General features: G+C 36.2%; 1 protein-coding gene across 2 annotated transcripts in view; it reads left to right on the top strand.

Moving 5' to 3' along the window:
* The window catches only part of CDC40 (cell division cycle 40), a 37,126-nt gene that overhangs the window by 8,179 nt on the left and 14,290 nt on the right, over nt 1-14,657 (top strand). For both annotated transcript variants that reach the window (XM_041414912.1, XM_041414911.1), the window contains 5 exons: nt 698-784; nt 2,061-2,190; nt 11,082-11,165; nt 13,090-13,229; nt 13,840-13,936. In XM_041414912.1, coding sequence (XP_041270846.1) covers nt 698-784; nt 2,061-2,190; nt 11,082-11,165; nt 13,090-13,229; nt 13,840-13,936 — 538 coding nt within the window. The remainder of the gene's footprint in view (nt 1-697; nt 785-2,060; nt 2,191-11,081; nt 11,166-13,089; nt 13,230-13,839; nt 13,937-14,657) is intronic.

The following is a 14,657-nucleotide window of genomic DNA, read 5'->3' as shown; positions in this document are numbered from 1 at the left end:
CTGAATTTTTCCCTGTGAATTGCTTGAAGTTATTCTTTTGGTTAATTCCTCTTTCTTGTCCTTTCATCAATCAAGTTAAATTTTTGTCACATCAGACTTGCAAATGTGTTTAAGTACTAAAGCTGAATTACATTTATACCTTTCAGTATAAAAATATACCTTTTGGAAATAAGGGATTATTGGATTCTGTGAAAACCATTGTTATACATAATGTTTGTATGTAGTGTTGATATGTAATTTTTTTTCTTTGCAACTGTCTGTCAGAATAGTTGCTTTTGATTTCTGCCTTGTACCTTTTGTAGAGTTCTAGCTTTCATACCTTTATATTAAATTCATAGCCATTTTAATTGATTCTTCTTTACAAGTCTGGTTTTCAAACTTCCTAAAAAAAAGTCTTTCCTTCAGTCTTGCTGAAATCTTTAAATAAAAAGAAATAATTTTTCACTTGCAAAAATCTTTCATGTGTTTTAGACAAGTTTCAAAACCTTTCATGGTTTTTCAGTGACCACCTGACATTGGTTTTGCAATCAATATTTTTGTAAAATAGAAACTTTGGCCAGGGTGCTCTTCTCTTTCATAATACTTGTCAAGTGTCAACTTGAACCACAGCCCTAATTTGGACTGAAAGAAGGTAATGTCATATATTTAAATGTCTGTGTGTGAAAAATAGGTTATTAACATGTCTGTTTTATTTCAGGAAGATGTGGAAACAGGAGTCCACCTTGATCCTGCTATCAAGGAAGTTCAATATAATCCCACTTATGAAACTATGTTTGCACCTGAGGTAAGAAACAATGTTTGTTTTTAGAGCAGAAATGCCTTTGGCTTAAAGGAAAGAGGTTGTATAAATTTTGTATGACTTTCCTATAAGACAACTTCCTTGGGTGCTTGCTGCATTTTGGAATATAGTGTGGGCAAACTAAAAAATAGATTCTACACAAGTATGTTGGTATTTTTAGTGCTTGAATTTTAATATTCTGCATAAAGCTCTTCTAAGAAGAGTCTTAAAATGTTTATCGGAATTATGGCTATAAAAATTAAAAATTAAGCTGGGAAAATAGCATTATAAAGATGTTGAGTTAAACATGAACTGCATTGAAGTGGTCCTTTACTCTTTTCACATTTTTGCTATTTATTCATTGTGCTCGTTAGGGCAAAATTAACATTTGTAAGACTTGCAGATATAAGACTTTTAAGAGGAGGATTTAACATTAAAATCAAAGTACTTTCAGTTTAATTATTCACATCAATATTAAGAATTTTAGTAACTTGTGCTGTGCTAAATTTATATGGTGAAAAACCTTTTAAGACTGAATTTAGACTGCCTGGTGCCATGTGAACCACTTTCCATTTTGTTATAACTGACAGGCTATCTGAAAGATAAAAATAGCTGTTCAAGCATTTAACTTTTTTCCGTATTTAAGCTCTTTGTACAGTTTGTCTTCTCTTTGACCAGGGGTTAGCCTTCTCTAGGTAGACAAATACTGCATCAGGCTCCAATTTCTGCATTAGTTATGCTTTATGTTTAGAAAACCTTTTGAGGAACCACATAAATTGGCCTTTTCATAAGTGAGTTTGCAACATATCAAAGCCACAATGTGTGTGAACAAAAGTACTGTTTTTAACTTGCTTCAGTGCTGCTGTGTGTAAATGTTTTAGTTAGGGAGACCTACTGTAGGACAGCCTTGGGTTTTGTCTTCTGAATGCTGGTACTGGTCCCATAGTGAATGACAACATGTGTTGGTTCTTTCAAGTATCAACAAGTCAAGTAGCCCATGTCAACCTGAGCTCTGTGCAGAAAGCTCTGTGCTAGAAAGTTCAGTCCTGAAATCAACTCTTCAGAACAGCTGTGTGATTACCGTGTGAAATAACAGATGAAGAAGCTTACTCAGTAGTCACAAAGAAATTTAAAGTTGAAGTGATTTTACATTACCATTTTTGAAAGACAGGTCTCTTTTCTCTTTTTTTTTCTGTGTGGTTTTTTTTTTTTTTTCTGAAAAATACACAAAAAGAATAGATTACTAATTCTGCTCCACCTTGCTTTAACATTTTTGATTAAGTTTGGACCAGAAAACCCATTTAGGACTCAGCAAATGGCTGCACCTAGAAACATGCTTTCTGGATATGCAGAACCAGCTCACATCAATGATTTCATGTTTGAACAACAGAGAAGAACATTTGCAACCTATGGTAAGTCCTTAACAGTGGAATTCACCAACATCTTTATCATACACAGGTTGGACAAATCATGGTGGTCTTGATAGAACAATTAACTTCTGTAAACGGCTTTTTGTCAGAATTAATAAAATGAGAAAAGGCTTTTGAATAAGAATCGATATGAATAGTGATATGACAGGTTGGACAAATCATGGTGGTCTTGATAGAACAATTAATAGGACTGTAACTTCTGTCAACTGGTTTTTATCAGAATTAATAAAATGGGAAAAGGCTTTTGAATAAGAATCTATATGAATAGTGATCATATTTGGAAAAACTGATTTTGTAATTCTGTTTTGAATTGTAATCCAGTGTATGATTTCCTAGCAAGCCCCTCTTAATTAATCCTTCCATTAGTTGCATCAAGTGTACAAAACACAAATCAAAATTTCACACTTCTCACATGACTAACTGTACATCTGTTATGCAAATAGATTTCTTCATGTGATTCTGGCTCCCTCTAAACCATAAGGAACCCTTACTGAGTTGTCAGGTTCTTCAGTGGTTGCCTCTTGGTACAAACTGAATGAACCAAATTTGCTGAGAATGGGAATGCATTACTAAAACGGGCTTGGCAAAGACAGACCCAAAGAACTGTCTTGGTGTTCAGTGTAGTAACTGCTTTCTTATCTTGGATAACATTTTCCCTCGCAAATAGTGGCACATAAAACATTTGAATCTTGGGGAACCTTGGGGAACCAGGCTTTTTATGAATTGTAAGAAAAATAATTATTTTTTTTTAGATAGGAGAAATATGGAAAGACTATGGATTCTAAACATTCTTTTGCACACATTTGAAAGAACAAAGCTGCCATGTGTTTATATATAACAATGGTTAATTTTTTTCCTGTGATTCATTCTAAGCTTTCATCTCTGTTTTAAGTTTGATTGCAAGTGCTTGTTCAAATGAAGCATCCTTTATATACTTGAAATTCAGTTTATTAAGCAAGATTTCATGCTTCCTGTGTAAACTTAAAATGTCACAACACTCAACTTTTTGCACAACAGATCCCAGTCTTTCATTATTCATATTTACATTCAAAATACTACTTCTTGCAAACTGTTTTGCCTCAAAAATCACCTTCCTAAACAAGTATCCTTAATTTCATTAGGGCTTTATGCGTGCCTGAATTCACTGTCTGCATTCTGTGATGCATGAGATTCAGACTTTGTTGCTTACACCTGTGGTAGCTAGCTATTACAGTGGAAGAAAATGCCTAACATCAGAGACTATGCCACACTCAATTTTTCTTTGTACTTGAGTTTTACTAGAAGCTTTCTTGTAAATACTGGAAATTGAAATATATTAATGACAGAGTTTTTCTCTTACATAGTTTTAGCTAATAGGTACTTTTCACTGAGTTGTTAGGATGTGGACTGTAACCAAAATGACAATATTAAGAAATGGATGTCTAGTTTCATACCATAATTTTAACTTACTTGACTATAATTTTGATATTAGAACTTGACAGACAATACAAGTAGGAGCCTCTATTCAACATCTGAATAGACAGATTAGGTTTTGTTCTGTGAAATTAAATGTAAAATTTTGTGGGTTGAAATTAAATGTAACATTTTAGTGTGTGTAAAATAGATACTGGGAAAAGGTGCCTGTAGGCATATAGTGTTTCATTTGGGGTTTTTTATTTGAAAAGTTTCATTTGGAGAAAGATAAAACTAGCAAGTTACTCAAAACTACTTCTGTTGGTTATGTCATCACTGTATAGCAACTGTCTTGAAAGTTGCATTAGAAGTGAGTATAGAAATGTATTTTTAAACCTTGTAACTGTGCAGCTGACAACTGTGCAGCTATCATTCAGCTTTCTAGAAATGTTCAACAGATAATGATCTGGATACAGTGACAATGGAACTAGGAAAAGGCTGAGATATAGGCAATTTAAACAGTAAGAACCAGCACTGACAAGCTGATTCTTACTGTTTAACTAGAAGATGCAGTAAGTGAGCATGATATTCTGGCTCAGTAAAGATCTCTTAAAAACAGCACTCCTTTAAGTTGTCAGAAAGTTATCTATTAACACTTTCAATACTCTCTTTTTCCATTTGGAAGGATGTAATAAATATCTTCTCAGAAAATACAAAGTATAGAAATGCAAGTAAAATTGATAGGCATAAACGCAAGCCATAAATCTTTTTCAAGACTGAGTCATAACCTATTAGAAGAACAGGAGTAAACCTCTCTTTTAAAAGCTGCAGATCTTGAGACTTCTTGTCTCTGTTACTCTGTTTAGCACCATTGCACTAAGGCAGGAGGTCTCGAACAAATCTGCAAAGGCTGGCAAATAGATAAGCAGTGACTGTAAATGAAGGACAAGGGTAGTGAATGAGATCATGTATCCAAAACAGCTCAACTGTCCCAGTGTTTTTCACAAAAAAAAGGACAGCCTTATAATATATATAATCCTGAAAGCTTATACATATTCATTGAGAAACCTGTATATTAATCACAAACAAAACCTAAGTATTTTTTGGCAATTAGTCTTTCTGATCTACTTCTTGTGCAGTAAATATTTACTCTTAAAAGTACATTTTTCTTGTGATGCTTGGATAGCATCATTGAGAACATCCATGCTATCATTGACTGAGGGCCCTTCCAGCCCTTTATTCCATTAGACAAGTGGCCAGCAATGGTTATCTAGTGAGGAGTGGAGGAAGGAAGCAAGAAAATAGTGATACATCTGATACTTCTTTTCAATACACAGTCTGTCAGCCAAGGGCAATGCTTATATATTTATTATTTTTCAGACAACTTGTTGGGGTTTTTCTGTGTTTTTTCTTTTTGATAAACTTTTCCAGCTGCTTCTTGAACCTGTATAATTTTTCTTTGTACAGTAACCTCTTTCAGGCAGCTCTGCAGCTTAGCAGCTCCTTATGTGAGGAAGTATCAGTGATTCAAACTTGTGGAACTTAACAGCTTTCTAGTTTGGCTTCATATCCCCATGTCTCTTATGCTGGAAAATGAAATGAGCAATCATTTCTTATTCACCATTTCTCTGTGATTTCTTATTTTATAGATCTTGGCCATAGCTTCTTCTCAGTCTCCTTTTTTTTTTCCCACCTGGATAGATCTGATCAATCTTCTTGTTCCTCAGTTGCAGCCTTTTTATGCCTATGGCTGTCCTTGTCTCTCTTCTGTATCTCTTCTAGTTCTACTGTATTGCTCCTAAGATGGAGAGCAAAGCTGTGCACAGCAGGTACATGTTATTCTCGCTGTGAATTTGGTCTGTGAATAACTTGCTCAAAGCTACTTGCTCCATTTTTCCAGGTCATTTATCAATATGTTGAATGTCATGGGCCTGAGCATGAATCCACCAACGTTCCTGTGCTGTGCAAACCAACCATTTATTCTTGACAGTGTTTTCATAACTTTTCATCAATTGATCATGTAAGGACCTATGAGTTTTTAAAATGTCTTTGAGGCACCCTGTAATCAGTCTAACTTGGTTTCGTAAAGATATCCAAGATCAGCTAAGCTCATTCACAGGATTGCCACCTCAGAAATATTCTGGAGGTTTTCTCATTGTGATTTATCTGTAGAGAAAATTGTGGTGTCTGTTCTCCTGCAATATATAATGCTCATCCGAGTGCATACTCATTTTCTGTATTGTGGTTTCTACTCCTTGAATCTTCTAACCGTACAAATGTGTGGCAGGTTGATCTGTAGTTCTCCATATCTCCTCTGAAATGTCTTTTAAAAGACAGCATTGTATTTGATACATTCCTTTTCTGTCATATTGAGGTGATATTAGGTGAGAGTATCTGCACTGTGTTTTGATTTTAGATCTCTTGGGTGACTGCCTCTGATCGTGGTGTTTTGTTACCACTTATTTGAGTCTGTAATTTCCTGGCATTTCACATTGAGGTAGATACAGCGTCACGTTGCCCATAAAGCAAGATTTTGGCACAGGAGTCTACCCAAGCTCCACTATCATCAACATGTGTTTAATACAGCCCTCACAGATGCTCTTCTCAGTCCTTGACCATCAGTTGGCCTACACATTTTCGGGGGCACTTTCTGTCCCTGCCAGTTTTGACAAAGGACAAGTGTTAGTTTTTATAAGATTTCCCTCACTTTTGGGGGCAGGCTGCCTTAGTGTAGATGCTTTAAAGTCATCCTTTATTAGCTGGCAAGCATTAGGTTTTTTCCTCCTACATGGTGTCTTTGAAGTGCCCCTGCATTTGACAAAGGCTTTACTTTCTGTTCCTTTTAAAGTTCTTTTCTTAATATAGCTCTCTTGTTTTGAGATGGAAATAACGGTCATAAATGTTTTTATATCTTCCTTTGCTTTGTCAGTAATGTTAGTTTTATACCTCATTATGGTCATTGTTAAAATATGTGTCCTTAGAAAGAATATCTTAAAATCAAGTTTCCTGCACTGCTAAACTGGCTTTTTTCATGTGAATCTCTGGCATGACTGCTTCATGGTACAAGTACATTGTGTAAAAATCATTGCATCTTGGTGTGAGATTTGTGCAGTCTGCTGCAAGGAGATGACTAAAATATGTCATTATGCCTGTGCTTCTTTCCCTGGCACCTGTTGTTTAATCTCTGTTACTGTTTCATGGTTACTGCATTTTCTGTCTTAATGGTCACTCTGGGAGTTCTGGCAACTGTACTCACCACTACTTAAGACCTGAAATTTCAGTCCACAGGATCGTTTAATGCTCATTAACACTATTAACTTGTTAATCTGATTTGTCTTCAAGCTTTCTATGGCATAGAGCATGTTTTTCCCCACTGGCATGACCATCTTATTTCTGTATTCTTTCTACCTCATAAAGCATATATTCTATGTCCAATTATGTCAGTAATGTCCTACCAATTATGTTAGTTTATTATTTTAAAACAAGATATTTCAATATACTATTTTTAGCCTCTCTTGTTTTGTATGTGTCCTTGGGTTTTCCGTTTCCCTGCCTTCAGTTTAAATAGGATTCTGTGATTATTACTGTCCCTGTTACCTGAAATTTCAGATTTCTGAGCTACCTTTTCCTTGAGGATATGGGTTTCTAAAGATTGTGTGTCATTGCAAATTGATTACTTTTCTTTAAGTATATTTTTAAAGTATTATATTTCTTTAGGTATTCCTTAAGTAGCCCAGCTATTTTATCAAAAAGTACTCTTTGAACCTTTTCTGTGCCATCTGCTTTATGATTTAAGTGAGACCTACCCCTCTTAGTAAGGTTCCCGTTATTCTAGGAGTTAGAGGAAGTGAAGTTGTCACAAGCACTGGAGATGTTTTCCACATTAGGGTTAAAATCTGCAATGGCTAGAGAGCTGGACTGTTTATCTCGGAAAAAAAGGAGTCCTGAGGGTAAGACCTTATTGCCCTTCCAGCTACCTGAAAGGAGTATACTGATGGCATAATCCATAAAAAACATTGAATAAAATAGTCCAAGTAGGCATTTTATGATGTTGTGAAAGGTCCTCTCCCACTTTAATGGAAAACCATTAATAATTTCTCTGTGGGAGTCTGACTTGTTTAATTGGTAACCAGTTTTGCATCTGCAGTCCTAAGTGATCTACCCTAGTTTGATTCCATTGATGTAAGGCAGTCTTCTTATTTTAATTTCAACTATCAAGCGAAGGCTGTCTCTCTAGAAAATAAAATTCCCCTTCACAATACATTATGATTTAAAATGCTTAACTAGCATTATTTTTTCAATGTTGTATTCCTTGGAGCATGTCAAAAAAGACCAGGAAGTCCTAACATACAGCACATGTTTATTCTTCTGTATCTGCTCTCAGCTGAAGGAGTCTCTTTTCTTGAAAATTCTCTTTTGAGTACTGATAAAAAAGTCAATGTATAAGCCCACATACATTTTCAGAAGCAGAATTACAGATTATTTTTTATATGCTGCACACGAATTATTCATGAATATTTTAGCCATTTCATAGCTATTTGAGCATCAGTGCTCATCCTAATAGTGGACTGCTTCATTCATGCAACATTCAGTATTTTTAAATTTCTTCTTCACAAGATAATGTCCTTTTTAATAAAAAATAGTTTTCTATTGAAGCCTAATGAATCTCAAAGCTCTTTCTGAGTACTTAGTAACTTGGTTATAGCAGGATTATGTCATCACTAACACTGATATTTTGAGAGCCTAAAATAACTGCCTTGGAAATAACACTTGTGAATTTTTTTTTAATCTACTCATGTTACATGCAACACCTACAGTCACTTATTACCTGTTAACAATTGTAGGCACTTTATTCTCTGATTACTTTGATTGTGCAGAGATGCCAGTGCAGAGTGGGTTGGTCCAGCTGTATTTTTCCTCATACCTGAGCTACTTTGGGTCTCTATGTGCTGCATTGCACATTGAGGTGTAAACAGGCTTTAATGAGCTGTCTTTCTGGAATGCACATCAAAGTCTAATTATTTAACCAAGCATTTTCAGGTGCACTGAAATTATGGATGTAGGTGTGCTAAAATGTTGTGGGAAATATCTGCCTCCTAACAAAAACTGAAGGAGACATAGAAGTCAGGGCACATTATGTGGGATACCAGCTGAGTAGGATAAAAGCAAGCTGTCTTTTGCAGCTGCGTTTAGGAGTCCCAGCCAGAAGGAAAATATTCCCTTTCACATATCCACTAGAAAGTAGAAATTGTTCAGAGCTTTTCTATGAGAATGATGCTGGACTAAATTCAACTCAACTCTAAGAAGTCTCCACTTCCACGGGAAGCTGTGCTTGGCCCAGGGGCCCTATTCATGGGAATACTGTCCCTCTTTTACAAGTACCAAGCAAATAGAGTCCCAGAGATGGTGTCAATACAGTTGGAGGACAAGTAAACCACTGTATTGATTTTGACAGTGATCCAAAGTAATATCTCTCTACTGTTAACAGAAACCTTATAGCTTGGAAGGGAACTCATTGAAATAGTGGCTTAGTAAAAGCAGGCAGCTAAATTAGGGGAAGTCTGATTGCAGTGTTGGCTCAGTTTGGTTAGCCATGGAAGTAAATCCTACTAAAAATCTAGAATAAATTATTTTCTTGTTTAACAGAGGAATAGCAGGAATGTATATTTTGTAAGATGACATTGGTGTATATTTCTCTCCCTATATTGTGTTCATGGATCATCTGGACATATGTTGTTCCACAGCTGAGTTTTACCAGGTTTGAAACTACAGGGCTGGTTGGCAGGTGGAATGTTCTATTTATATTGGTAATACCTACTGTGTTCTTGGAATGGCTTTTCCACTAATTTAGTACTTTTTTCCCCCAGCATCTAAAAAGAAATTAACTGGACCATGTTCTAGAAGAGTAGTTTTTCTGAAAAATGTTTGGGGAGACAATCTCCTTTGGCTGTTGGAGTGGTGTCAGTGGGTTTTCAGCTTGTATGCATTTGTGTGTGCCTTTATGAGCCAGCCATTGGCCTGCAGTAGTAGACTGGATAATCTCCCCCTGCTCTTGATTCTCTGTGAATCAACAAAAATACAGGAATTGGATTGCATGCTGTAGGATTTAATTCATTATGTGTGTTTTACTGTTGGTTTAATATCTTTCTTTCTCTATTTTTCCATCCTTGATACAGAGGAATTCTCACTGATTCCTCAAGAGACATTTTGTCACTTCAATATTTAATAAAAATTGGGGTTATGTCCACCAGGGTGCAGTCTTTCCCAAAAAAAAAAAAAAAACAAGCCATGGTGGTCAGTAAGTGTTCAGTGCACCACCTGTTCCATGGAAACCAAATTAATTCATTTGTTTGTCTTATAAGATCATGTTATCCACTTCAGGAGAAATGGAGGAAAAAAGTTGGATATATGTAATAAAATTGTAAATATCCTGGATAGCTATGAAATGCTTGTTCATTTTATAAATTATTTCTAAGACTAAATGCAGCAGATTTTGTTGTGGTTGGGATTGTTCTGTTTTGTTTTTATCGAGGCTCAATAGCTGTAGTCAGGAAATGAAGATGTGAGAAATGAAGATGTGAATACTTAATTCTTTTAAAAATTAAAGTCCTTGACTGCTGCTTCTGGTACCATCCACATTAGTTAAAGCAACTCCTTTCAAGTTGAAGCTTTCCCACTTGTGGCAGGAGGAGGATTAAGTAACTTTTGCTGTGGGAGACAGAATACACACAAAGCCCTAAAAAACTTCATTTATTTTGTCCCCCATCTCTATCCTCTGCCTTCCAGCTGCTGCCACCCCAGGACTGCCAAAGTTGACAGTCTTTGACCCAGCAGAAGTAGTGGGCAGAGCAGGAGGCTGCTCCTGAAGCCAGAGGGCTCTGTGCATGCAGCAGCCGCTGGCTGCTTTCCATGTGACTCACTGGCTTTGCAAACCAAGGAGCAGTGTCCTGCTCTAAAGCAGCATCCATTAACGTCGAGTGCACTGACATAAGATTTTGAGCTAGTCTTTTCCTTATGCTATGTTACTACAAGAAGAGGTTGCTATGTTGTTTCAAAAATCTGTTTGCATTGCAGCAAACTGGCCTGAGTTCAGCATTGACCTTGCTTGGAGCAGGGGCATCCTGGGGTCCCTTCCCACCAGATTCTGTTACTTGGCTTCTTGTGATTACCCCCCTTTGTATCTTATGTTATGTATCTTATGTTGTTAATTGTTGCCTATTAGATTTATTTTTTTTTCTCTGTGTTGTGCAAATTTAAGAATTCTGATAGCAGTATGTACTCAAGGGCCTCATGGCTCTACTTCATAGTAATCTTTATACTCAGGCCAAGTGGCAAGTTAATGGGATTCCAAAGTCTCAATCCTTTGTGATCCCCAGCTCATTCAGAGTTAACAGGAAAGAATTTGCAGAGGGACAGAGTAGTAAAAATTGTACAAAACTGAAAAGCTTGAAATAACAGTATTTTTTTTCCTCTTGTTCCAGGTTATGCATTAGATCCCTCTGTAGATAACCCTGAAGCTGCTACCAAATATATTGGTTCTGTGGAAGAAGCTGAAAAAAATCAAGGTAGTTAATTCAGAATCTTGTATAAATTACTTGCATCTTTAAATTGTTTTCATTGCTTCTTTACTAAGAAATGGAATAGGTATTAGCAAAGGAGGTATTATGTGAGACTTACCCATGTCCAAGAGCACAATAAAGAAGAGAAGTGTTGCAATTTTAATGTAGAGAGGGAAGAGAGATGTTGGAGTGTTTTGTTTTCTTGAAGTAGCAAATGATTCAGGTTGTCATGACAAATTTCAGAGTAGGATTTGTAATGTGCCATTGCATGAATACAGTTTATCAGTACAATTTGAAACATCTTTTTAGTCCTCTTAAATTCTGTCTAAGCTAACATTGTCATGTGTCTGCGTTAGGATAGCTGTATGTTGAGCTGATCACCATAACTGCTCCTCAGGAGCAAACTGATCGCTGTGTGTGCAACCTCTGGCACTCCTGTTGGGAGCTGCATGTTATCTCTGCTTAGCAAAGTTAAGCTCTTTGGGTTATTTGGAAAAGAAAAACCACTAGAAGGTGGCCATATGGTAAGAGCATGGCGTGCCACTGGGAGGATTGACACCACAGGCATGGGGTTTGTAATTAATACTTTGATACAAGATATTTAACACTCAAAGGGATTCGTTCGCATTGGAAAACTGTACCTGTGTAAATGTCATGGTTATGCTTTTCCTTGCATGTCTTTTTCAAATACCCTATTCACATGGGTATACAAAGGATCTTTATTTCTGTGTCCTCTTCCTCAGAATATATCCAAGCTTATTTCACTCTTTCCTTCCAAAGAAGGAAATAACTAAGATTAAACCATTAAAAAAAACCCTTTTCATAATGGAATTTCATACTTCATTTTAAGAAAAGCCTTGATTAATATGATTCCTTCTGATCACTACTTAACTTTTACACTGCCTATTTCCCCTTGTTTGCATAAAGCTTCTTTTGTCTCTTTTGCACTAGATGAATATTACTGCTGCTGCACAAAAACATTTTTTGAAAATTGAACGTAATTGTATATACAAGCTTGAAAAACTTAAAATATGTTAAAATAATTACCTAGAGGGTTTTTTCCCTCCCATATCCGTACTGTATAGTGGTTTTGACACATGAAATTCTGAAGGTGCAATATTTGTGAAAAGCTAGTATTCTATTAAAGATGATAGTGTTTGAAGGGAGCTGACTCTGTCAATAGTGACAGACTTTTTAAGAGGGCCTGTAGCAGTAGGACAAGGGTAATGATTTTAAGATAAAAGAGGACAGATTCAGACTAAGTTATAAGGAAGAAATTTTTTACAATGTGGTTAGAGAAATACTAGAACAAGTTGCCAGGTAATGGGTGCCCCATCCCTTGAAACATTCAAGTTCAGGTAGAACAGGGCTCTGAGCAACCCGATCTAGTTGAAGATGTTGCTGATCATTGCAAAGTGGTTGGAGCAGTTGACCATTAAAGGTCACTTTCAACCCAAACTATTCTATAATTCTATTAATTTTTTCTAAATTAAAATACACAGTTGGGGTTGGGGTTTTGGGACACTTGTCTTATTTTCATTTTGGGGCTGTTTTTTTCAAACTGAGAGGGTTCAGAGGGATCAAAAGCCAAGAAGACTTTACTTTCAAAAACTACACTATTTAAAGCATGAAAATTGATGTATTCATACAGTCTGCAGACTGACTGTTAAAAATTTATGGTACATGCATGGCTAAATATTCTAACAAGCAAGGATGCACAGTTGAAGTGGTTACTCTGTTACTGCACATGGTCAGCAGTGTTCATAGCTGGAGAAGTGAGCAATGCTTTGGCCAATTTTGCTCAAATACTTTTTCCATGTTGTCCTTTATATTGAAAGGAGCTGTGGTGGTGGCTTTTCTTTTAAGCTGACTGTGGTATAACCTCTGATGTATTCTGTGTTAGCAGTTAGTGTATTGTTTCCTTCTTCAGGTTTAACAGTGTTTGAAACAGGACAGAGGAAAATTGAAAAAAGGAAGAAATTCAAGGAGAATGATGCGTCTAATATTGATGGTTTTCTGGGACCATGGGCAAAGTATGTTGATGAAAAAGAAGTAGCCAAACCATCAGAAGTAAGTCCTGCTTTAAAGTCCTGCTTTATCCATTTAAAATGGATGCAAATTGTCAGAACATGGCAGTGGTTTCTAGTGCTCTAGTGCTTGTCCAAGCAGATCCATGCTATCCTTTGGGGTAATTAGAAACATTTTGGGTGATATATCCAAATAAGATGTTCCAGATATTGTGCATTAAATTATTTGGAACACTTTTTGGAAATAAAATTAATCAATCTGTGTGCATAGTCTGATTAAAAGAAACAGCTTGGGGGGGGGGGGAAATAGTAAAACTTTTTTGAAAAAAAAAAGGCAAATGAAAACCCCCAATGTCACACACACAAAAATGCATGCACCCTGAACCATCCAACCAACAGATATCCTTCTTGCCCAGTCAGTGCTTAGCTTTAGTCTATGAATAAAAATATATTTGTTCTTTTCAGTGTACATAGCTTTCCAAGCCTTTGTGGTTTTGATGGGGTATTCTCTTTGTTGGTGCTTAGAAATATTTCTAATCTTGTTTAGCAAATAAATGTCTTCGTAGTAGTGAGTAAACAATAATACAGTTCTGGATTTTGTTATGCAATTCCGAATGCTGACTTTTTAAGAGATCATGTTTTATTTTTTCCAGGAAGAGCAGAAGGAGTTGGATGAAATAACAGCTAAGAGGCAGAAGAGAGGAAAACTAGAAGATGATAAACCTGGAGAGGAGAAGACTATATTACATGGTAATGGCATCTTCCTGGCTGTTCTCATTTTCTAGCTCGCTGTGTTTTCTTGCCTGCTGTGTTAATTAGTAAGGATGGCAGACAGCCTCAGCACGTTGATGTTTCTGTGTTGGACATAACAGCACTCACAGGCAAAAGCATAAAGGACAGGGAAAGAGATAAACTTGGACTAATTCCACTTCGTGCTGTGAAGAGCAGTGTGGAAATACCATTTTTCAGTGTACTGCTTTTATTTATTTATTTTCAGTGTTACTAGATGCACGTATCTCTTTTCTGTTTCACAGAGCAAACATATTGAAGTTATGGGTTTGGCTTAGTTTCAGCTTCAGAATTATTGTAGTTTTATGTGTCAATATTTTCATCAGCAGGTAGTGCTCTGAGTTATGGTTTATGAGCAATTTAGAAAATCACTTGGACTTTACACTTCCTCAGTTTTTAATGTAAATGTTCTTGCTATGTCATACTATGAATAATTGTGTATCAATTAATTACCCTACAGAAGCCTGTAGTATGTGGTACCTTCTAAGAAAATGGTTTGGTAATTAAGTAGAATTCAGTAATTTTTTTAAGCTGTTTACTTCAGCTCTCTGCATACAAAACAGCCCTGTGTAACACTGCTTGGTGAGCACAGTTTAGTAGACAGGGTCTCTCTTTGTGTGCCAGTTTGTACAGCCAGGCTCACACACACGAGCTGTGAGCATCCTTTCTAATGTGCGTTGAG

This window comes from Onychostruthus taczanowskii, unplaced genomic scaffold (genome assembly GCF_017590055.1).
Source record: "Onychostruthus taczanowskii isolate IOZ18803 unplaced genomic scaffold, ASM1759005v1 scaffold48, whole genome shotgun sequence".
Lineage (NCBI taxonomy): Eukaryota > Metazoa > Chordata > Aves > Passeriformes > Passeridae > Onychostruthus > Onychostruthus taczanowskii.
Note: the sequence above shows the minus strand (reverse complement) of the source record. Positions and strands in the feature narration are given on the sequence as shown.